Source organism: Ptychodera flava, chromosome 4 (genome assembly GCF_041260155.1).
Source record: "Ptychodera flava strain L36383 chromosome 4, AS_Pfla_20210202, whole genome shotgun sequence".
Lineage (NCBI taxonomy): Eukaryota > Metazoa > Hemichordata > Enteropneusta > Ptychoderidae > Ptychodera > Ptychodera flava.
This window is the reverse complement of record NC_091931.1, coordinates 42,873,724-42,898,383: the sequence shown is the minus strand read 5'-3', so window position 1 is coordinate 42,898,383 and position 24,660 is coordinate 42,873,724. Positions and strand designations below refer to the sequence as shown.

The window sequence follows — 24,660 nt, the reverse complement described above, 5'->3', positions numbered from 1 at the left end:
CAGAAGTGGTGTAGCCATTCAGTTAATATCATTGTCAGGGTAGTTTTGTCTAGGAAATCCCTTAGTGTTCCAAATATACGATCTATTTCGTTCACGGACTAGGATCATGACAACAGCAAAGCTATGTGCACCTAAGTTGGCATTTGGCTTTATTGTACAATACAATTAGCGCCAAAATTCAAAACAGTGTTTTACCCTATGGCGCTCAATGGCTAAACCACACTTTATGCCGTGGCATGGAGAATATGTGCGTTTTCACTTTTCTTTTAAAAGTTTCCACGTTTTGGGATTCTCTGATGTCGAGTGGTAATGCGTTCCATAGTGGAGGTGCAGCATAATAAGATCCAAAATTTTTATAACAAATCGTGTATACACCCGTTTATTGACGGCACTGGCTTTAATTGTCTTGTGGTAATTACAATTTCAAGTTTTATCGCCATTCAAGAAGAAGAGTCATGACTCAAAACTACATTCAAATGTAGACTAAGTCTTCTGAACCGCATCCCCAATCGTATGAAATTCGTATCGCAAATACCAACACAAACAAACACGAATTGAGTGCATACCTGTGGACACGTAATTGATGGACACTGTTTAACGAAACAAACTGGTACGCCATTTTCGCATCTGCATTCTGAACAACCGTCATTCCAAAGTTCTTCAGCCTTAAATTGAAAGATAAAGAAAACTTTAAAAGATCATTTCCATATGTAACCGTAAGGACGAGAAAACTGTAAAACTGAATATTTTCCTCTGAATTGTGTAATCAACAAGTAAAAACTGTCAGTTCATTCTATCTATGGCGGAGCCACACAAGCGTTTAAATTGTTATTTAGGTTCTTGCCATTATAGATGATAGAAGTTATTCGGAAATGACACATACTTACAGTGTACAATTCATCCTTGTATACGCAGTAAGATATTTCTGAAACACAAAAGTGCCGATGAGATAAAAAGTGTTCATGATCCACGCTTCGCAGCTATACTTGTGAATTGCGATGTTCAAGGAGTATACGAGCCTTAAGTGTGGTATTGATATTACAATGTAAAGCCATATAATATTTATATAACTTACCTTGACAAGTTTTAGAATCTGCCAAAAGAGCACGGTCAGCTGGGCATGCGCAGGAGTACGACCCCTTTGAGTTATGGCAAAGATGGCTGCATCCACCGTTGTCATGACGACACTCATTAATGTCTGTAAACGAAGCACGTAATGGACGTAGCATTTATGTTATGATCTGTATTTGCAGAATACGGAAAGTGTTCAAAACCCGTGTGTGAACAAAATCAAGGAATGAAGGAAAGTTATCTTCGATTCTTTCCGAAAAATTGTCGTAACGTTTTAGAAGCATCATTGATTACTGTGCCGAGAAAACCAAACGTTCTAAACGCACCAGTATAATATCGATATATTCGTTATATTGGACATCTCTGTTGATTTTATCGAAGGTCTCTCCCATCGACATTGCCAGCTTTCGACAAACCGCTAGCCAGAGATTTTCGTAACATTCACTCCTCCTCTAAAATGTCGTGGAAACGGTGATTTTTGTAAATATGCGTTTAAAATACACTTACCATACTGACACAAACTTCCAGTAAAGCCATTTCCACACTTGCAAAGCTCTCGGCTGTCCTGAAGCTCACACAGTCCACCATTTTGGCACAGATTGTTCCGGCACTGTTTAATTTCACTTTCGCAGTATGTGCCTTTACGAAGAACCACAAACGAGTTTGTAAGTTATTAGGGCAGATTTACGAAATTATAAAATTAAAGGAAGAATGACCAAACACACCCGGTCTTTTCATAACCATCTTGACTGTAATCTATTACATCATCGCTGTGATTTTTTTTTACAAAAACGAGGAACAGCATAAAGAGACGAACTATTAGACCTTGGGAGGTAGGGTGGTCACAATCAAAATTGTGAATATCATTTTTTAACAATTGTATAAATTTTTGAATTTTTTTTCGAAGTGAGTCATGATGTGCTATTTTTTTCTAAGTAAACTGTCAGATTTATCATTTTTTGCGTTCTGATTTTATTTTTTTTATTTTGCAAACAAGTTTGAAGATTTTTTCCTAAGTTTTTTGCTTTGATTTTTTTTCCGTTTTTGACCATCCCCCTCCCTAGATCTAATGGTCCATCCCTAAATAAACTGCAAATGTAAATGGTAAAAATTGTGTTAACTCAAGTTTTACTACAATTAATTTTGTCATGGTAACCATCATGTTGCAATCAAGAGTGGCTGGCTTATTAATTCAAGCATTTGTGCGAATCATTGAGTGTAAACCGACACAGTCAAAATGTTGTGGATGATGTAAATAAGCTTACCGGTAAATCCATGAAGGCAAAGACAAACTTGCAAAAGACAACTGCCGCCATTTTTGCAGGCATCGGAGCCGCAATTTCCCTGTTGTTGTTCACATCGTCTGCCTGCATATCCATCGGGACAGATGCATTCATATACTTGTACTAAATCCTGACACAGACCTCCATTTTCACACGGATTGGCTTTACAGTCATCCAGATCTATAAAATGTGATGAAATGACTCGAAGCTAGCTTTGGATGTAAATAAGAATACTCAAAAACTGATGAAAATAGCTCAAATGGTATATTATTAGGTTTCGTGGACGAAAACTGTAGGCATTCAACTGTCTCTGTTTTTGCTATTACGTCGCCAATTTCTACCCAAGAATTAATTCGTACTGAGTGTAAAAGGACTGGTGCCGGTAAATTATGTTGAAAGAAGACTACGAATGTTACCTCATTCAAGTCATCATGCGCCTCGTTCACGTCCGCAACGTACTCAATCCTACACGCACAGGTGTCTAGATTGAGCGAAAAGTTTAAAATGATTGATGTACCAAGAGGATACAAACTGTATTTTGGGAATCTGACCATACATTCTCGACGGTCATTAATTTAATTAATTTTTTTTAGTCCAATATCTACCACGACAAAGGTCGGATGACTCTTGGACCAAGACGTTGCCATGGATACCATCCTTTACTTGCACCCAGGCCACTACATTGCCAATGTTGTTGCAACCCGCAAACAGTGAATGTATTTCCTCTCCTGCCATGGGGTAATCCCATAGATTTAGCTGTAGAAAGTTGGAACACAACAATCATTTCAGAGGAGGATAATAGTGATGGTGCATTATTTTCATGATTATCTTACATCAAGAAGTCGTGAGACAAATCTATTAAGTACTAAGTATTGCTAGATTCTAAAAAACGTATTTGTATCTGCTGGTATTACAAATTTAAAGCAACTGGAGAGAGGTAAAAAATACCTACTCATTAATTTTGGCAATTGTCAACTGATACCTATAACAGTGTTTTAAGGTCTACCTTGTACTCAACCCATCCGTGCGATGCAGATGGATGTAAATGATAGTGTTGTTTTTGTTTTGATTTGTTTTCATCATGCCTGGCACTGAAAATCAAATTTCAAGCAATGCGGCTGTGATTCAGTTTTGTTAGAGACCTGACTGAAAGTAGCTTTATCGGACATATAAAATTCATTACCTGAGTGAGTTGTCCTACATAAGATTCAGCAGCATTGAACAGACTACCGACGCCATCTTGTTCCTGTCCTATCACCAGAACACCGCCCCCACTGATCAGTTGTCCCTGTTGCAGTCCTGTGCCACTGTGGATCACTCGGTTGTCGAATAGAAACTTCCATGACCCTGTAAAACTCTCCCATGTGACTGTCACGTGGTGCCAGTTTGTGTCACTGAAACGGAGCATGATTTTGATTCTATGATAGCGTCACATTAAATCAGCCCACAAGCTGTCAAATATTAAACGACGTACCCTTAAGAATGGTCTAGATTCGTTTTGGAGTAATGAATGTAAACTACTACTACATAGCCGAAACAGTCAAAGTAGTTGTTTGTTTGAAAGTAATAATAAGACTTTATTAAAATCATATGATGACTTGCCATAGAACATTCCAGCTTCAAACTTCTATTAACCGTTTAATTGTAAGCGATGTACAGTGTACAAACAAATGACGAGATATACACTAAACATTTCTATGATCAATTTTGATTGCGTAAAAAGTTCCTCTTTAAAAGGTTATTATGATCAATCCAAAATAATAAGAATATGCGTGTTCCCTATAACGTGGGGTTTCGTCCATCGTGGCCAAATGAAAGGCAGTGTGACAAAAGATTTTGTGAATGCCAAAATTTAAGATCGCGGTAAAAAATATGGTACGTCTGCATGTGTAGCAGAAACAATTTTTTCGCTGAATCTGTCTTTACCTATTTGCTTTAAAATCCGTGTAGGTTGGTTCACCGTTGATGAATAAAACAAAGCTACTGTAATCTTGCAAGGTGAGTGCATTGTCGACTATCGAGCCACCTGAGCCATGAGCATGCGCGTATGAAATCGGAGTACCATACGATGACGTGTCGTCAGTTTTCATCCAGAATGACATGGTGAATTCGTAGAGATCAGGAACGTTGTCCACCGAAGCATAGTCTGTAGTCTGCGCGCTTAGAAAATGTAAATTGAAGTCGTTTGCAACTTCTGAAAAATGAATATAATGAAAACAAATGTAAAGTCTACTATAATTAAAGTTCACAAGCTGAAATTAGATCATCCTACGTTAATTAAAATTCAATCAGCCAATTTCAAAAGTGTAAGATGGTTATACATGGTTACAATGATTTGCATAAAAAGTTGCAACTCATTTCACCGATTGGCAAACTTTTGCCACGCATGCACCTGCACGTCATCACGTGATTGTCGACCAAGAGATACCGTGGAACCACAAACCTTTCACTCGACAAAGAACGTTAAGAGATTTTACACAAGGGACCGACCATTAGATCTTGGGAGGGAATAGTTAAAACTGGGAAACAGTCTCAAGAGCACAGATTGTACAAAATTCTCTTGCTCGTTGTGCACAAATGTTCATTTGACAAGAAAATCAAATGTGGGAATTTGAATAGGAACACCATGCTTTCTCAGCTTCGAAAAAGTCAACATTTGCTACGCGACACCTTGCATGTCATCCTTCTGACCATCCCATCCAAGGCGGAACGATCAATGAATAATAATGTGAACAAGTAACATACTCTCTTCGCAGAAGCTGCCTGTATATCCTATCGCGCATGCGCATACATAGGAATCCACCAAATCGAGGCAGGTTGACCGATGTCTGCACAAATTACCGACGCAGTCATCTATGTTCATTTCACAAGCCTGGCCAGTAAATCCCGGCATACATTGGCAACTGAAGGTGTTGATCCCACTGGTACACTGTCCGCCATTTTGACAAGGAGAGGATTGACATTTGTCGATCTCTTGGTCACAAAGATGACCAGCATATCCGGGTGGGCAACAGCAAGTAAAATTCTGAGGACAGAATAAATTTATGTTGTATTAGCGGAGACAAAAGTGAATAAATAAAATAACACAACAGGTCACCGTATCGACGAAATTAAATTCGTAAAGAAATGCATATTCTTAAAGAAATCATTGTATTTGACCAAGATCTACTTGTTACTTTGATCATAGGGAATATAGTTTAGTATGTCAGAATTTGCAAGATGACTCTAAGACGCATGCGCATGCAACTGACAGGTTCAAATTATCCACCGACCAGTCTGCATAAATTATTGAATTTAGCAGTTTTTAGTCTGGTCGGATCATATCAACAAAATTGTAACATTAATAATTAAGAAGCTGAATGAAAACTTTACTTTTACCGTACCCAGAAACTTCATAAAATAGTCTTTTACATTTGAACAGTTAGCTTCATCATCTCTCTGTCACGATGCGACTAACAATAGTTTATCTTGCATTTACCAAATAACATACCTCAGCCAAATCAAAGCATGTTGCTCCGTTCTGACAAGGGTCAGAGGTACAGCCGGAGTTACTTCTAATCTCACAGTGTTGCCCTGTGTAGCCATGTCTGCATTGACAGACATAATTGTCCACGCGATCATGACAGAAACCTCCATTCAAACAAGGATCTGTGTGCAAAAGAACCGAATTGTTTTTTTATTTCTACGTTTATTTTAACAGAAATGTTGAGCCACTGGAAGAGATGGAGCAGTCACTTGCTTCCAGTTCTCGCCAATTCAACAAAATATAAAGAAGTCATCTTTTTTACTGTCCGTCAAACTTATTATATTACTTTTAGTGAAGCCATTTCGCAAATATTATAAGTCAAGCTAATTTAGTAAAACGCAAACGTATAGCTGTACGACTTGACATGTTTTGGAAAGGTACACTGCGCTGTACTGTGTATCCCTGTGAGCGTTTTGAAAATCTATTACCGCGGACGAATGTTCCTTTGTTTTTTCAACTATTCACTCTTCTAAAGTGTAAGGGGAGTAGTCTGCTTGAATTGTTATCAAACGACACAGAAAACGTTGATGTGAAGACGTCCACAAAGTGGACCGCTATTGAGGTACATGCGCAGTACTCACTTGACTGGCATTCATCAATGTCGGTTTGACAGGTTTTACCGGTGTAGCCGCGTGGACAGAGACAGTGAAAGTCGTTGACTTCATCGATACAGGTACCGTTGTTTTTACACAGACCTTCAGCACAGTCATCGATGTTTGTGCCGCAGTCTTCGCCTCTATACCCAGGTGTGCAGTGGCACTCACGTCCCCTGACCGAACTTACACAGGTGGCGCCATTCAAACACGGGAATATTTCGCAAAGATTGATGGCTGGAAAAGAAACAACGAAATAGCCGTCAGGGCCAGCAAGACAAAGGGATGCTCGTAAAGTATATGTTTTCTTTCCGAACATTTAATATGACATGAGTGAGCTTTTATGTCAAAGTCGAAACTATTCGTTTTCAACATGTCAAATTCGAGCAACATTTAAGACATTGTACGGCCAAACAATGCTGCCGCCACAACTACCGGCGACAAAGCACCAGTGCCTCCTACTGGATGCACTTCTGGCTTTCATAAAATGCTCACCCCCGTTTGACGTCATCAGTTTGTCGTTGTACCACTTCCGTGATGTTGTACGAAACATCCCGCACTTTCATAATAGTCCATAACACTCTGCACTTTACGGTAGTTGTTTGAAAGTACATGTACACACCTTGGCAGCTGTCGCTGGTGATTGACCCTTCGTTGCGTGTAGTCAATCCTTCCGGACACAATCTACAGTTTTTGCTCAACGGCGCGGGCTGATAAGTTCCACGTGGGCACTGCTCACATGGCGCGTAACCGGTGTCCGAGTAGGTACCCGCTGTGCAGCTTGCTGGGAAAAGGAATCGTGTAAAAAAATTTGACTTGGCGTTTATGCTCTTGATTAGTCGTATAATTGTCGTTAAGCAATCATTGACCAATCTCTCCTTTTGGACTACCTTTAATGCATGATTTTACCATCGAAGTTCTCTAATATCTGCTCATTAGACTATTATTGTTATCAATAAACTTTATTTACTGTATCCAAACCCTTGATTCGTCTGTAACAATAGTAGATGCAGCTTTTGAAGGATGCAGCTTGTTACTTGCCGATGCTCTTTATGATATGTATTATAATATAGCCAACATAATAAGAATTCTCTAAACCATAAATTTAAGACCAACATTTTCCGTCAGTGGCGTTTTATTGTACAATTTTCGACGTTTGTACATTTTAATAGAAGGCTACGTGTGAAAGAAAAGCAACTGAATCTGTACTATCTAAAGTAAACGCGACCTGAAGCCTCATTGCTGCAAGACACATTTACATGTATCATTTACACAGGCTTAGATAAATTGATATAACCGAAATACCTTTACAAAAATCAGCTGAGATGGCTCCCTTCGACCAAGTTGAAAATCCTCCATCGCATTTAATGCATGAAGTGCCACCATGGTTACTTTGATAAGTACCCTTTGGGCATGCCAAGCATGTTTCTAGCCCCGTTCGAGAATATGTCCCCGGTTTACAGCGTTCTGAAAGGAATATTACGAAAGGAATATTACCAACTGAAACCGATTTATATGGCAACAGGACATGGTTGAATCCAATATGGCCTTCGACAAAGTCACATTCAATTCCATCATGGCACATACTGTCATACTATACAGCGAAAGACAAGTCACCAGTGTCAATCATCCATCAAGTAAGTTCGTACTTACTTTTACAATCCGATCGGGAAGACGATTTGGATTTTTCGGTACTTGTTTCCTCTGGACACTTGTCGCACGATGTTGCAGTTCCGGCGCCTTTGTACGAACCGACTGCGCATGCCTGGCAGGTGTCAGTGTGCACATCGAGGTACGTTCCAGGCGGACATTGTACTGAGAATTAATAGTGTGCAAATCGATTACATTCGAATTGAAGGACTTTTTAACAGACTTGAACGAACGTTCTTTACATGATTAAAACCTGGACAAAGTAATAAATTTCAACATTTTATATGTAAACGCAAACTCGTCAGAGGCATAAATCAAATTAAAGTAACATCAAGACCAAGACAATACTTCGTCCATTAGATATTCCGAGTCTTAAAGAGGCACTCTTGAAAGCAATGCTGTTTCAAAGAAGAATCCAAGACTCAGTAACATTGTACGTTGCATATAGGTTAAAGAAACATTTGACTTCAAGAAATTTTTTCCTATATTATAATTATGCCACACTTTAAAAAGGGTCAGTTATTTTACATTATAACACGCCACATGCTCATTCCGTGTCGCGATTGGCCAGAATACGTAACGTGAAGAGAAAATAGATACGTCTAGTCCCCACCGGATCGACAAAAGTGACGTCAGAGGGCATTTTTTGAAAAGCTATTTCCCTAGGGAAATAGTTCTGACCAAATTTGGAAAAGTGCCCGGTCACGTGACCGTAGTCGTCTGCAGCTTTGCAACAATGGCTGGTGACTAGAACGTGATGTGCGTCCGGGATAGGTGACGACACATTCTCTAAAACAAATTTTCCAACATTTTCCAACATTACAACAGCGTAGGAACTTGAACAGCTCATCGACGGAAAAGATTAAAGTGCAACTAAGGATGTCGCTAGGTATGCTTAGAATATTTTTTGAAAGAAAGTGGTATCACGTACAACTGAAACCGCTGTGGAACATCGCCCAGTAAACTTGTCACAATGGATTGTTGCGGTACAAAATATCAAAACACATTAAAAACTATATACCAATATAACATGAGCATGTGGTGTGTTATAAAACACCTATAGCCTGGTCTTTATTCGGGTATAGCGCCCGTCTATTACCCCTCGTGGCCTTGTGTTACCAGAAACACATCGCTATACCCCTCGGCCTACGGCCTCGGGGAATAGCGATGTGTTTCTGGTAAAACACGGCCCCTCGGGGTAATAGACGGGCGCTATAGCCCACATGGCCAGGCAATAGGTGTTTACTATCAGGGCTCCCGCTACCCGATCGCCAATTAGCCAAATGCGAAAGAAAGTTAAAAATGGCTACAAAAATTCCAGTTTGGCGAACATAGTGGCTAATGAATTTTTACTGCCCTGGTGTCACCTCAACAAAAAACTACAGCTAACAATACGGTGCGATGTTGAAACAGTTTACTCTCCTTCCTACAAAGTTGCAATGTATTGAAACAGTTTACTCTCCTTTCTACAAAGTTACAAATTCCCTGGTACGTGGAGCAGACATTGTTGCTGTTCCGTCTGTGGTACACAGAGGCTTTGTTGTTTTGCCTCCGTACCGTGAGCCCCGTTCGTCCTTCAGTCTATCTAGAAGTTTTACCTACTTTGCTAGAATCAAAATTTGGCCTGCAAATACTGTTTGATTGTAGAAACCATACTTTAAATGGAAATTTCACAAACGGAGCAATAATACAAAGGAAGAGGAGAAAAACTGAGGTTTTCTGAAAGGTCAAGTCTAGGTCATCTCACCATGTGATGTCATGCATGAAGACCCTTTAAGTGTACAATTATTGTTCAAAAGAGCCACCTAGGGAGGTACAATAGGTAAAAAGTAATTTTGGTGTCTTCCAATTTAAATTGTATTCAGCTTGACTGTCAGTTTTAAAATAAATTTATTAAAAGTCATTGCAAAGGGATATTGTCAACAGTAATTGCAGTAAGCATATCCATTGTCAAATCATCACATTTGTGAATTGCAATTTTGCATGTAGGCTAAACATTAAAGCAACAATTCATTAATATTTATTAATTCGGTCTATTTCAAACTGCTATAACTTACACAAGAAATTATGTGATTCTCAATTATTTTAATGTTTTTGCAGATTCTACCAGTTTAATGATGTAGAAGTAAACATCACCAGACATTTCTTTATGATATCAAAACATCAAGTGAAAATATATCTGTGCTAAAATGTTATCATAATCATTAAAACAATGTATACTCTCAAACAGTGAGTAATTTAAATGAACATATATCATTGTGTCTTGTTTTACAAGAGTTGTGTTTGGCCAAACCCTTGGTCTCAAGAAAAATACTCATACTCAAAATGCTATTCAGCCTGCTTGATCACAACTATGACATACAAGTAACACCGGGGCCAATTGTATCTACACTGCCAGTGTGCTACTAAATGCTTTCTCCTGCACCATTTTTTATTCTTGTGGCTAAAACATTTTGGTTATGGAAAACTGCATAAATTTGCCGCATGAGAGACCTGTAGCTTATGACAAGCTATCATACTGTGAACACTAAATGAATGCCGCAGAAATGTTCTGTACCTGTTGTAATATACACTTCACTTTGCTACCAGATTTTTAGAATTCAATTGATACCTTATTTTATTTCTGGTGGTAATAGTTTACCATCTGAAATGAAAAAGTATTTCTATCCAGGAAATGTCATAAAAACACAGATTATTCAATACAAACTGAACAAATATGTCTTTAATGTAAATACTATCAGGAACATCATACAAAACATCTTGATTTGTCAAATTAAGAACTCCTGAATGGCGAAAAAGCTGTAATTGCCACGCTTAATTGAGATCATAAACTGGCTAAAAGTTGCTTAAAGTGGCTACAAGATTTTTGATTTGGCTAATCAGTTGGCTAATCATTTTGGTGACTTAGGGGGAGCCCTGACTATTCCATGAAAAGCATTGATTGTTTTTCAATAATATTCGGTGATCATCATTGCACGTCTTCGGCACTGCGAAGTCACATTCTAGCATATTCTTCCATCCGTACTTTTTGGTATAATGTATATTTCGAGATGAGAAATCTACAGCCTTTGCTGGCTGGAACCCGTTTTTACATATAACTGGTCAGAGGAAGAGCCTAACATAAATGGCATCGATATGAGAAGCGGTAAATTAACAACTGTCTGGAGCATTATATTACAGTATGAGCGCATCACTTTACCCACTTATCCTCAGTTGATAATGGGGGACCGGTAGCGGACTCCCATTGTTTAATCAAGCTTTCGCCTGGTGGATGAGTGATTAAACGCATTGACGATACAATTACCCGTTGTTTCTTGTCGGACAGAACTATGGCGCCACCCACAGGCTCTTGGCACATTGCTGGGATAATAATCGTATTTAATATGTAGAATATCTATATACGACTTGATTATTCAATAAAAAAATCACTGTACGTGATATTAGTGTAGGCCTATAGGCCTACATGTTGACTGGCATTATACACGAATGGCTACGGCTCGGGCCCGGCGAACGCACTGCATAAACATCAATGTGTAGAATGTCTACAAGACTTGATTATTTAATAAAGAATAACGGTACGTGATATTACTGTACATGTGAGCCAGCTTAACCAAGCGGCTGTAGAGCTCTGCAGGGCTTGGGCCCGGCTTGGGCCAGTTGTCCACCGCTGCACAGACAAGATGAAAAGGCTGGAAAGCTTTTCACCGCCCGATTTCATAAATCAGCGAAATTCACGAACTCTGAGCGTTTCCGGTGATAAAAATGGTCAACGGTCAGATGGTTGCATAAACAATCGATCGACTGACCTCTTTTGCCTAAAATCATACCTTACCCTATGCTACTGGTGAGAAATCGTCCTGAAATCGGCTGGGCACACCAACCCAGCGCCGGCCATTTTGAATCAGCTGCATGCAATGTACGCGTCCAATGAGAGAAGAGCAATTGAAAGACAATACGTCATCTGCGAAGGGTTGTATGCAGACGCGTACACTGCATGCAGCTGATTCAAAATGGCCGACGCTGGGTTGGTGTGCCCAGCCGATTTCAGGACGATTTCTCACCAGTAGCATAGGGTAAGGTATGATTTTAGGCAAAAGAGGTCAGTCGATCGATTGTTTATGCAACCATCGGACCGTTGACCGGTTTTTATCACCGGAAACGCTCAGAGTTCGTGAATTTCGCTGATTTATGAAATCGGGCGGTGAAAAGCTTTCCAGCCTTTTCATCTTGTCTGTGCAGCGGTGGACAACTGGCCCAAGCCGGGCCCAAGCCCTGCAGAGCTCTACAGCCGCTTGGTTAAGCTGGCTCACATGTACAGTAATATCGCGTACCGTTATTCTTTATTAAATAATCAAGTCTTGTAGACATTCTACACATTGATGTTTATGCAGTGCGTTCGCCGGGCCCGAGCCATAGCCATTCGTGTATAATGCCAGTCAACATGTAGGCCTATAGGCCTACACTAATATCACGTACAGTGATTCTTTTATTGAATAATCAAGTCGTATATAGATATTCTACATATTAAATACGATTATTATCCCAGCAATGTGCCAAGAGCCTGTGGCGCCACCTACCGGAAAAATAACAAAAGCCGTTTGAACATCAGTACTTACGTTCTACTGTAACTGTAAAGTTACAGTAAGCAACATTATTGCTGTCATCTGAAGCTTTATACGACACCTGTGTTGCCTGTCCTCTGTGGAAATACGATCCGGGCTGGCGGTTTCCGTTCACAGTCACATATCCAGAGTTGTCTTCGAATCGAGGCGGCTCCCAAGAGACGTTGGTCGTGGGATTTACACTTTGAACAAAGATATCAGCCAGACAGGATAACAGTTGTGGCGGTTCGTCATCTGCTCATTGTAAACGTAGGAAACGAAACGACAGCATGAAAGTTGTGGCCTTTTATCAACATCTATCACCAACACTTTCGTTCACCACCGTATGCAGATATTTGAATTGATAATCGATGACACTTTTAATCGGAAAAAGTTGAATAATGGCTGTCTTTCAGTTATGAATAATGATTGTCTTTCAGTTCTGGTCTTCCTAGACTAAACGAGATCCCTTCAGCTGTCGTTTCTTGAATTTAACAGTACAAAGGTCGGCACAGAAGTTCAGTCATTTGGTATGTTGAAGAGAAACGCTGGCGTTAAAAAACAAGAATTATTGCGCCCCCCCCCCCCCAACCCTATTTGATTCAATCAAAGATTTTAATATTAATGAGATAGTTTCACAAACTGTTGTGATCCCTGGGAGTGAGGTACCAATTCTCCGTAAAAGCGATTTGTTGCCCATTGAATAAACTTTAAAAAACTGCTCTGTTCAAAATCATGGTAGCGTACCTATCACAGTGACCACAAATTTGCATGTGCTTGTTAACCCTGTCTCATCACTTGCACTATACGTAACTTCCGTGTCGCCGACTTTGAAGGAAAATGGCGGATGTGTCCGAGGTGGATGAACCGACATACTCGGTTCCAAGCCTGTGTTGTCAGTCGATGTTGGTACTTTCCAAGTCACTTTTGCAGTTGCTCTGTGAAACTCGGTCGTAACTACCTGATCTCCAGGACAGTTGCGAATTTCAGGCGGTTCAGTATCTGCAATGAAACGAAAGTCTATGCTCAATAATTTGAACACTTTCTTGTAAAGAACCGGTGTATTATCCCAGTATCTGCTCCCAGTATTCTAGTACATATATAATATGTTGGGTGTCAAGTAAAATGGGTGGTTATGATACGATATTGCCGTATCATCATTTATGGACACGCGGTTCAATGTTATTCATACAAATCGTCTCACAAAAGGTCAGAACTGCGGTGAGAAAATAAGAGTCGCTATGTTCATTATTTGTCTGTTTGAAAAGATACATACCTTTGCACCATCTAACCGTTTCTGCGCCTGACCACTGTCCCGTTGCTAGGCATTCTGTAGTGTCGTTTCCCTGCAATTCGTAGCCATCTTGACATTCGTAAACGCACACAGATTGGTAACGCATGGCGTTTGTTTTACAAGATGGCGGTCGGATCTTGATTAGTTTGTTACTATTCAGTGGCGGACACGTCATTACTGAGGAAAAAAAATCGTTGGTTTAATGAAATTGATATCATATCAATATGTATGACCCTCGGGGATTATTACATGAAGTTTTAATATGTTGAAATACGGGTTCATATCAGTATACTCTCTGAACAATAGGAGAATGGCAATACAGACATAGCATGTATGTTAGTGAAAGATAGCTTTAGAGCAGTCAGCAATTTTTCATTGAGTGTAGCAACATCAAGGTTTCTGATTCTCAATCGCTTCAAATATAGCACATATGTTAACGTGACAAATTTTTACAAAGGTGTGCTTTCTTTGCAAAATGACACTAAACAGTGCACGTCAATCTTCTTTTGCAGTGATACACGCATAAAAACACTAAAATGTGCATAAGACGCTCGCTTCCAATGAGATTCAGAGCATATAGAAACCGAACTGCTGGTAAAACAAAACATTTGAGTTAACTCAGTGCTAGAAATCAGCAGAGCATCGTATTATCGGGCCAGCATAAGGCGTCATCTCAAGCGATCATTGTCTAGCAACAGCCTACGTCGCACAATTTCATTTTGATGACAAATTTATGCCATTTGGTAACAATCCGAATTTCCTACAGTTCATCAGCTCTCGGACAGCCGACCTATATTTCGCAAAGACAAGTGTTCTTGTCTTGATACATCTCAAGGTAAAAGATCAGTTGCCCCTTGCTTTCGGACAATGGTTGAAAACCAGGAACATTGTGTACGATAAGTAACTTACCTTGGCATTCTGACTGTGCACCGCTCCAAACCCCATCTCTAGTTTTAGCCTCACATCTCCTGACAGTTGCGCCGACTAAACGATAGCCATGCTCACAGGTAAATGAACAGGTTGTTCCTATTGCGTTGTCCAGTGAATCACAGGTCTTTGTACCGTTTAGGGGAGTTTGCAGAATGTCACATTTAATTTCTGTGTATGAGTGATCATAAAAATGTGTGAATTTATTCCGTAATGGAGCAGTACGTTAAGAAAAGACATTCATGCCCATAGACAATAACATATTGGAAACTTCCATCTCAAAGCGAACATTGTTTCTCATGGTCAGGAGACATTTAAACGGAAAGTTACTAGACCGTGAGCGTAGAATGGGGGATTACTGATGACACATTCATTTGCATACACTAGGCGGGAGTTTTGAATTCTCATGTAACATTGCTCTGACCGTATGATAAATATGAATAATCGTGATGGGCACTTTCGTGACATATGCAAATAGGGGTCAAATGATCGTACAGGAAACACATTTTTAAACATATTCATTCTCCGACAAAAACGGACAATTGTTTAGTTCATTTTCGACTCACGTTTAGTCGCCATATATTCACAGACATCAAATGCAAGATTCAATGACAATTAAAGCCTGATATGTGACAAAATATGGGATTCTGGGACCAAACACGGCACGTCTGATCAGTAGTGTGGCTTATTTACTTTTGCATAGATTTACGATAATCCGGCTTTTATAGGGGAAGTTCCTTTTTTTTAATGTGGAGAACATTTTGAGAAGCCCTGTAAACATTTCGATGATGTGATTTTTAAAGCGTATTGCTCTCTGAAAGTAATTCAGATTGACAAGATGTTTCATGAATTGTGGGAAGAAGTCAGTGGACGACATCACGCACTTTGAATAGATAATTTCGGTTATGTTTACTTTTAGCTCAGAAAATATCCAGTGCAGTAAGAACAGTCAATCTACAGCCAGAATCTATTGTTATTATTGGAAACAGCATCGCATGTCTCCAGATATGACGTGATGTAATCCATCGCAAGAGACAATATTATAAGGTTACCGACGAGAGGTATAAGTTACATATCACTCAGGATCTATGATAAATATAGCTAATTCTCCCCAAACTGTTATTACATTTTCAGAATCAGGGGAGTCGTTGCGACAAACCAGAGAGAAAGGAAGCTGGTTTTTCAGCAAACTTCCAAATATAGACGGCACTAATGGGTTGTCATGAACTGCATTGTAACCAAACTTCTGGTAACGGGTAGAAAACATCTTGAAAGCTGGTGAAATTGAAACAAGTGCAATGCAACAGTCCGTATAACGTCTGTGCCCATCTGTTGTTAGCTCACCAACCTTTACAGAATTGGATGTCGATAGCGCCCGTGCTGTCAGTGGTGAATCCATCAGAGCAAGGTCTACACTCTAAACTCCTTGGCATTGGCTGGTAAGTTCCACGTGGACAAGGTAAGCATGGGGCGTAACCTGTGTCCGAGTAGGCTCCGGATGGACAACCCGCTGGAGGGAAAAGATATTCATGTCATGCACTTTCAATGTTTCATTAGTCTTTTAACTTTGCAGATACTCACACCCCCAGGATTTTGATATATTATTTTGTTAAAGTTAATTTTATGGCAGAGTGTGGGGAGGGGTAGTGATGAACTCGGAATGTAACAACTCTCATACCATCCCTTTCAGCGTTGAGTCTCTGACGAAATTTATATTGGCAAAGTGCTGTCGTTAAGAAAATTCGAGTCAGTAAATCTGACGCTATTATTGCTTGTCAACACTACTGGTTAATTAGAAAGTCTATCCTTTATAACGTGTCCCAAATAACCGCTTTTCTGATTGTGGAAACTACTAGTACTCTTGCAAAATAATGTTTGGCAAATACCTCGACAAAAATCAGCAGAGGTAGCTCCTGTAGTCCATGTGGGAAATCCCCCGTCACATGACTCACATGTTGTACTGCCACGGTTACTCTGATAGGTACCTCTTGGACACGAAAGACACGTTTCTAAGCCTGTTCGGGAATACGTTCCCGGTCTGCATGGACCTGACGATTATTAGTAATCAATCATTCAGTTGTAAGTTGATACCAAGATAACGTTTGAAGATGAAATTCGATTCTGTTATATCCCTCGAAATGACTTTCTCCTACAATGTTGCCAAGCACTAGTTTACTCAAATGTATAAACTTTCTATTGATTCTTAATCTATTAATTGTTTAGACCAATAATATTTTGAGTACCTACAAGAATACTGACGAAATATTTGCCCGCCATTAACATTGTAAGGTTAAATGCATATATAACAGCCCGAACATACAGCAAGGAGAGCAATTCTTTTGATTCGCTGATTGATTGTCCGATTAACAGATTGATTGATTGATTGATTGGTCGACTGATTGCTGGATAAACGGTAGTAATTAGAAACGACACAATTTGATGAGTTTGAGCGGAGTATCTGATTGACGAATACTAGTTCTGGCAGTCGTACAATGATTGTGTCATTTACTATACCCACTTTTGCAATCTGACAAGGACGTCGATCTTTCTCTCACTGTTGTCGTCCCAACTGGACACTGCTTGCATGATCTTGCAGACGTAGTGTCTTGATACCAGCCAACTGCGCATGCCTCACAGACGTTTGTGGTTTGATCGAGGTAGCTCCCTGGTGCGCAGCTTACTGAGATTGAAAGGATAATGATGAATAATGAATGATGTACTCTTTTGAAATGCACTCACTCATCAATAAGTATATGTCCTGTTTACCAATTTAACTCGTTGTAAGTTTTGAAGGCTGTACAGAGACTTCGGTGACATCCAAACTGAAAAGATGTACTGTTACCATTCGAGTATTTGTAAGCGAACCATAAACCACTTAAGAATGGGAAAATGTAGTTCTACAGAAACGAAAATGCCTGGTGTCCGTTACATATATAAATTGTGTCCTGCCTATGGCTTCCTTGTGTTCATGAGAAGTGGCTTGTAAGGGTAGCCGCATAAGTGGGCTGGGGATAGTCGTAAAACACAAGAAATTGCATAATTTTGCATGATGATTGTCCGTCGGGACGTTACGCTAAATAAAAAGACACCTGTATCTATGTAAATGCTTACGTTTTATGTTGACGGTAAAATTACAGAAGGCAAAATTATCATTGCCATCTGTCGCTTTATAGGAGACTTGTGTTTTTTGGTCTCTGTAGAAACCTGATCCGGGTTGATAATTTGATGTCACAGTCACATGTCCTGAATTATCTTTGAATGCCGGAATCTGCCAGGTAACCTCTGTTTTAAAGGTTGAACTCTGGATCTCGATGTCGGGCGGACAGGAAATCAATTGGGGTGTTTCATCATCTGTTATCGAAAAAATCAGAGATTGCTGAATGGAGATGCAGTGTCTGTTTTATGGGTGAATTTCTTGTGTTGAGCGTTCAACTATAACGGTGATTCTGTGACGAGAACCTCGTTTATTTGACTTAACTTGAGATAAGTAATGAAAACTCATCAAAAGCACACGTTTCTGAAACAATCCGGTCATTTGGGGTGTACAAGATTGTAAGACGGGAAGCGTGTTAATAGATCTTCAAGTACTTTTAAAATATCTTAATTGTGCTTCAAATGCGTGATATTTACATCAAATGTTCTTTGTTACATGTAGAATACGCCCCCGGGGATAGTATTTTGGACACTTACGTATTTCATGATATTTTTATGGTCTGCTACTTAGGTGAACTCCCTTTGAAGCTTTTCGCCATCTTGTTTTCTGTGAAAATCTCAGTTTAATTAAACTGTCCAACTACAATTACAACCAAGGGCATAGCGATCATTTTGAATTTTAAATAATTTAAGATTTGTAAAACACACACTGACTACGATATAAAATTGTTAGTATTTTGAAGACAGGTCGCATCAGGATATAACTAAAATTGCTTCGAGCACAGTTGTTGCTTCTTAAAACTTTAGAACAAGTGAGGACTTTAGGAAGTCTCCTGTACATGTAACCATGGCATCTAGAAAATAAAGTTCACACCTAATACAGATACAACGAATTTGCAGGTAGCGGTTAAGTTCGCGCCGTCTTTCATAGTATACGTTACTTCAGTCTGGCCGATTTTGAAGGCATGTGGCGGTTGTATATTTGGGTGAACAGCCATAGTTGGTGCAATTCCTGAGTTGTCAGTCGCCACTGGTACTTTCCAAATTATTTTCGCAGTCGCTTTATGGAATTCAGTAGTGACGTCTTGATCTCCTGGGCAATCACGGATCTCTGGAGGTTCGATGTCTGAGAATGGAGAGAGAGAGAGAGTGAGAGAGAGAGAGAGGGAGAGAGAGAGAGATTGTCCCCATGGGAAATTACAGTGCCCGATGCTAAAAGCAGAGCGTTATAAGTAATAACACTAATTACTTCAAGAACAAAGTATACACAAATATATCAGGGCTCGCGTTCACGTCTATTTCTTGCGTTTTCACGCAAAAATATGCTCTGTGCACGCAAATATTTGGTCACGGTTACGTGACCGGCACGCAAAAAATCTGATAACCGGTATACCAACGCATAGCGCTACCAGTGACGTCGACGCCGCGCCTGCCTTGCATTGTCACGATAATGTAGGTGCAGTAACCTAGCGACGGAAAAATTTCGAGCTGCCTGAGCTAAATAAGCATCCTCCAGGCGCCATGGCTTGCATACGTATGTACCTGATAACCAAAACAATAGACGCCACTCAATGCAACCATCCCGTTTTCCAGACATTCTCATGCAAATTATCAAAATAAAATGTTTCAATTTTGAAAAATGTGGCGACTTTATCGAACACGTTTTGAATCCTAGAGTAAACAACGACTATAAATCATGGCAGGCAGACAGCTATCGCTCTTTGAATTACACGTCGCTAAACGTCAAAAGACGGCAAAAAAGACCACTGAGGATAGTGCTGTGAGTGAGAGCCAGTCTAGTAACATCAAGCACGATGAAGTTACCGAAGGAACCAGTGATGTTCCACACAAGATACGCACGAAACGCTATCAGCGAGATTGGGAACGACAATTTAACTGGCTCACGCTTAGCGATGCATCGTCGGCTACCCCCAAAATGCTGTGCAGGATTTGTGTCCGTGGCAAGAAGAAAAATAGATTCACCATAGGTTGCGACAACTATCAGCGATCAGCTCTTATCAACCATAGCGAAAGTAAAGACCATGCTGATGCAGTGAAAGAACTAGCCATGAAACAGAATTTCGTGACCGCGGTAAGCAATGCCAATAAAGCCAGCGAGGAGACTTTGATTGTTCAGTTACGAAGCGCATATTGGCTGATGAAAGAGGAAATGCCATCTCGATTATTTCCAAGTTTATTGACTTTGCAAAAGTTGAATGAGTGTCCGTCTGTAGTTGATGCAAACATCTATACGCATCATGATTGTGTGTCAGACATGCAGGATGCTATCGACAGCGTAATACGCGAGGAAATTGCCGCGGACATCACACGCAGTCGAGTTATCGGTTTGCAACTCGACGAAAGCATTGACATCGCCGTGTACAAGAAGCTGGATCTGTATCTAAAGCTGGTCATTGATGGAAGGGCACGGACTCGGTTTGCCGGGAATATTAATGTCCCTGACGGCAAAGCAGAGACCATATACAACGCGGTCATTCAGTACTTTCAGGACAACGACATTCCTATCAACAAACTAGTCGGACTTGGCAGCGATGGGGCAGCCGTAATGACAGGGCAGCGGAGTGGCGTTGGAGTTAGGCTGAAAGTTGATATTCCACACCTGATACACATTCACTGCGTGGCCCATCGACTCGCCCTTGTCAGTTCTCAAGCCGCGGCTTCAGTAACACTAATCGAACGATATCAGGACACTGTAAACCAAGTTTTTCACTACTTTGACGCCTCGGCTCAACGATACGAACGTCTCCGAGCGCTCCAGGATGTGGTTGAAAGTACCAACGTAACACTTAAAAAGCCAACTCCCGTGAGATGGCTATCGCTTGAGTCAGCAGTGAAAGCGATTGATAAATGTTGGCCAGCTATATGCCTAACTCTCGAGAATGACGCAACTACCAATGCCAAAGCCCATGGAATACTCACGAAAGTGAAGGAATATTCGTTCGTTGCAATTACCAAACTATTATTGGATGTGCTTCCAACCATTACGCGAGTTAGCAAGACATTTCAAACTCAAAACCTAGATCTTTCCGTTCCACGAGTGATGGTCTTATCAGCCATCGATAGTTTGACGGCGATACGTGATAATAACGATCTACTTGTTCGCGTAACCGACTTCAAGGCAAACATCCAACATTTCGACGGAGAACGTGCACGCTTTCGCGACGTCGAAGTCCTTCAGTCACACGATCAACGTCAAGCTCAATTTGATCGTGCTGTCACCGACTTCCTGAACAAACTCATCGACAACTTAAATACCCGATTTCCCATCAATGCCCTTGATGTCTTGTCCGCATTCGACATCATATTCAATCCCCAGCGTCTTCCAGCTGCACAGAGAGAGATCGCAAATTTCGGTACGGCGGCCCTGGAGACGATTGTGAACCACTTCGGACACCAGAACGGGCTTTTCGATGTGGCACTACTGAGAGCTGACTTTCTGCAGTTTAAATATCTCGCGAACGGATATCGTCAACTGCTATTGCCCGATTTCTGTGAGGAACTTATTATGAATCACAGAGCAACATTTCCCGACTTCGCATCCCTCGCGGAAATTGCGGTGTGCATTCCGATAACGAGCGTCGAATGTGAACGTGGCTTCTCGTGCCAGAACAGAATAAAATCAAAATTCAGAAGCTGCATAGGGGAAGGAAGGCTTCAGACTCTGATGCGTGTATCGATAGAGGGGCCAGATATGGCAGTGTTCGACTTCCGCCGTGCGCGAGAAATTTTTTTGGCTCAAAAACGAAGGCAGAAGCCTTGAGGTCGAGTTCAAAGGCGGTCACGAGACGATGATGATACTCTAGGGTCTCTCCTTGGTTTCGGTGTACGCCTAGCTGCTTCTGTAGGTTTTCTGAGGCAGCTCAGCGTACACCAAAATCAAGGAGAGATCCTAAACTATGATGATGAACATTCTCATAGGTCTGAACTTTTCCCCAGTGACTTGTGTTTATATTTCTTGTTGATGAAACAAAATACGTATTAAATTCTTGATTTGAAGTTTGCAACCCGCACTTTCATCTTCTCCAAGCAAACAACAATGTAGTAGCGTGAGCACGTGTCAACTTCATAGTGATGTAAATGTTATTCACGTAGTTGTCTTTATACATAACAAAAGGATCTAGGCCGGGTTACATTCGCGATCGTTTTTTTTCAGTGGGCGATATGCGAAAATGTAGTCGGGTACTGCAGTGTATACCATTGTGTTTTTGAAAAAAAAATTCAACACAACCCCTTCCAAGGTACAAAGTATTTTATTCGCCACATTGTTTAAAGCATTAGCGTCACTAGACAGTTCAATGTACGCATTAAAGTGGTTACTTACCTGCTAAGCCAGTTTGTCTATTGTTACTTTGTTGCACGTAATTGAAATTGGTATTCACGCAAATTTTTTTAGGGCTTTGCGTGCACTGCACGTGAAAAATAAAATTTCGAACGCGAGCCCTGTAGATATATATATATATATATATATATATATTATATTATATATATATATATATATATATATACACACATACATACATACATACTAAGTCTTTATGTTTTTTCTCAAAACTAATAATCTTTGCTTAAAAATACAAACAAAGAACTTTCCAAATTATTTTATGTTGATTGTGAGAACTGCTCTAGATGTCCCTTCTTATCTGTAATAAGATAAACTCAACCATCATCTTGCACTTGATATTCGATAATTCGTACCTTTGCACCATCTAACCGTTTCTGTGCCTGACCACTGTCCCGTTGCTAGGCACTCTGTGGTGTCGTTTCCCTGCAATTCGTAGCCATCTTGACATTCGTAGACGCACGCAGATTGGTAACGCATGGCGTTTGTTTCACAAGGTGGCGGCGTGATGGTGATGAGTTTGCCGCCCTCGAGCGGTGGACAGGTTTTTACTGTAAAATTGCAATTATATCACATTGTCGCGACTCATCAACGTTTGTTTCTGTCAAATGTAGCATTCAAAGTAACTGCATTTGGCAGCTAAACTTAAAGTTTTAAAAAGTAAATAAACAAGAATATGTTAGGCCAAAATAAGTAAATTCTTTGTTTTGCAACAACACAAATTCAGAAAAGTAGGCGGGTAAACGGTTAAAGCACATACAAAAAATTGACACAAAATCAAACTGCCGTAGAGTTTTCCCGTGCAGTCTGCTTATTCCTGTGACTATATGCTTCTTGAGACCACTTTTACTGCACTACATGACTCAATGTTGCAATATGATCTCTGTAAGGAATTTCTTTTTGAAATATAAAGGTTACAGCTTTTTTAGCGACAGAATAACGTCAACAATAGAAAAAATATGAATCAGCATTTGCCTTTATTTCCCGAAAAACTCCAAAACCTTGTACGCGCTGACGCAAAGCAAAAAATGTTCTAACTCTGGCCTCAGCAAACTTACTGATGCATGATGGCTCTACACTTGTCCATTGTGCTTGTCCGTCATCTAGCTCGCATCTGACGTCAGCGTAACCGACCAAATCGTATCCGATGTCACATTTAAATGAGCAGTTTGAGCCAATAGAATTGTCCCATGAACTGCAGACTTTCTGACCGTTAGTTGGAGACGATAGAGCCCGGCATTTTATCTCTGCGAAAATACCATACACAACTTTAAGTAGTTATACTCAGTGAGGAATGCTGTTTACGATCATATTTTTTTCTGATGGTAAATAATAATAATAATAATATACGTGACTCAAAAGGCAAAGACGACGCCAGCATGAAAAAAGGGTGACCAATTATCAACATAAATTTGCATGCTCTGCACTTTTACTGCTGGACGTACATGTACCAAAAACGACGCTAATGGAAGACAGAAAATGCTTATTGAGCTTTCATGCAAGTGGCTTGTTCTCCGCATAAAAAAGTGAAACATGGTGCGACACATACAATTATTCGTTTTGATTTCTTTTGTTATATTCTTTGGTTGTCTGAATGAATGCAGTAAAAGCACCGCCTTGCTTTTCTTAACGTGCGAGAGAGGATTTGACGATGTCAAAAGAGACGCAGAGTGGAATTTATAGAAAGTCAAACTGTGTGTAGTGAGAAATGAAGGTGGCACTTCATTGTCGGGCTGCAAGAGAATACGATAAATTAACATTGGCTTCACAAGATTAACGCTTATGTTGTAATTATACAGTTAACAAACTTTGACATGATTTGACATCGACAGCTCCTTCGTTCTTTGTAGTTTGTCCGTAGTCACAAGGTCTGCAGACTGAACTCCGCGGCATTGGCTGATACGTTCCACGGGGACAGAGAAGGCACGGTTCATAACCAGTGTCCGAGTAAGTACCCATTGTACACTCCGCTGTAACGAAACGTAAACTGAACATACAGTTAAAGTCTCAAACTGATTTTCCATTGAGTGCACTGGCTATAGATGTAAATGTGAGTGGTTTGGCCACTTTGCCGATAAACTGGAAAAAAAGACATAGTGCTGTTGTATCTGTGAATATCAGCTTCCATAAGTAAACCAAGTTATCTTATAGTTATTTTCACACGTTGACGACATTTGAAAAACATAAATATGAGGAGGTTTC

At 40.2% G+C, this 24,660-nt stretch overlaps 1 protein-coding gene across 1 annotated transcript in view; it reads right to left on the bottom strand.

Annotated features, from left to right (window-relative positions):
• Positions 1 to 24,660, bottom strand: part of LOC139131862 (sushi, von Willebrand factor type A, EGF and pentraxin domain-containing protein 1-like) — a 49,652-nt gene that overhangs the window by 3,794 nt on the left and 21,198 nt on the right. Inside the window, exons 12-37 of the mRNA XM_070698152.1 lie at positions 24,267 to 24,428; positions 23,517 to 23,705; positions 22,815 to 23,009; positions 18,973 to 19,224; positions 18,057 to 18,296; positions 17,464 to 17,625; positions 16,832 to 16,993; positions 16,294 to 16,455; positions 14,928 to 15,116; positions 14,001 to 14,195; positions 13,472 to 13,726; positions 12,740 to 12,979; positions 8,127 to 8,288; positions 7,779 to 7,940; positions 7,096 to 7,257; positions 6,462 to 6,710; positions 5,845 to 6,002; positions 5,100 to 5,379; positions 4,281 to 4,548; positions 3,538 to 3,748; positions 2,960 to 3,110; positions 2,337 to 2,534; positions 1,579 to 1,710; positions 1,076 to 1,198; positions 888 to 925; positions 567 to 665 (exon numbers count right to left, since the gene is read on the bottom strand). Of these exons, the coding sequence (XP_070554253.1) occupies positions 567 to 665; positions 888 to 925; positions 1,076 to 1,198; positions 1,579 to 1,710; positions 2,337 to 2,534; positions 2,960 to 3,110; positions 3,538 to 3,748; positions 4,281 to 4,548; positions 5,100 to 5,379; positions 5,845 to 6,002; positions 6,462 to 6,710; positions 7,096 to 7,257; positions 7,779 to 7,940; positions 8,127 to 8,288; positions 12,740 to 12,979; positions 13,472 to 13,726; positions 14,001 to 14,195; positions 14,928 to 15,116; positions 16,294 to 16,455; positions 16,832 to 16,993; positions 17,464 to 17,625; positions 18,057 to 18,296; positions 18,973 to 19,224; positions 22,815 to 23,009; positions 23,517 to 23,705; positions 24,267 to 24,428 (4,796 nt within the window). The remainder of the gene's footprint in view (positions 1 to 566; positions 666 to 887; positions 926 to 1,075; positions 1,199 to 1,578; positions 1,711 to 2,336; positions 2,535 to 2,959; positions 3,111 to 3,537; positions 3,749 to 4,280; positions 4,549 to 5,099; positions 5,380 to 5,844; positions 6,003 to 6,461; positions 6,711 to 7,095; positions 7,258 to 7,778; positions 7,941 to 8,126; positions 8,289 to 12,739; positions 12,980 to 13,471; positions 13,727 to 14,000; positions 14,196 to 14,927; positions 15,117 to 16,293; positions 16,456 to 16,831; positions 16,994 to 17,463; positions 17,626 to 18,056; positions 18,297 to 18,972; positions 19,225 to 22,814; positions 23,010 to 23,516; positions 23,706 to 24,266; positions 24,429 to 24,660) is intronic.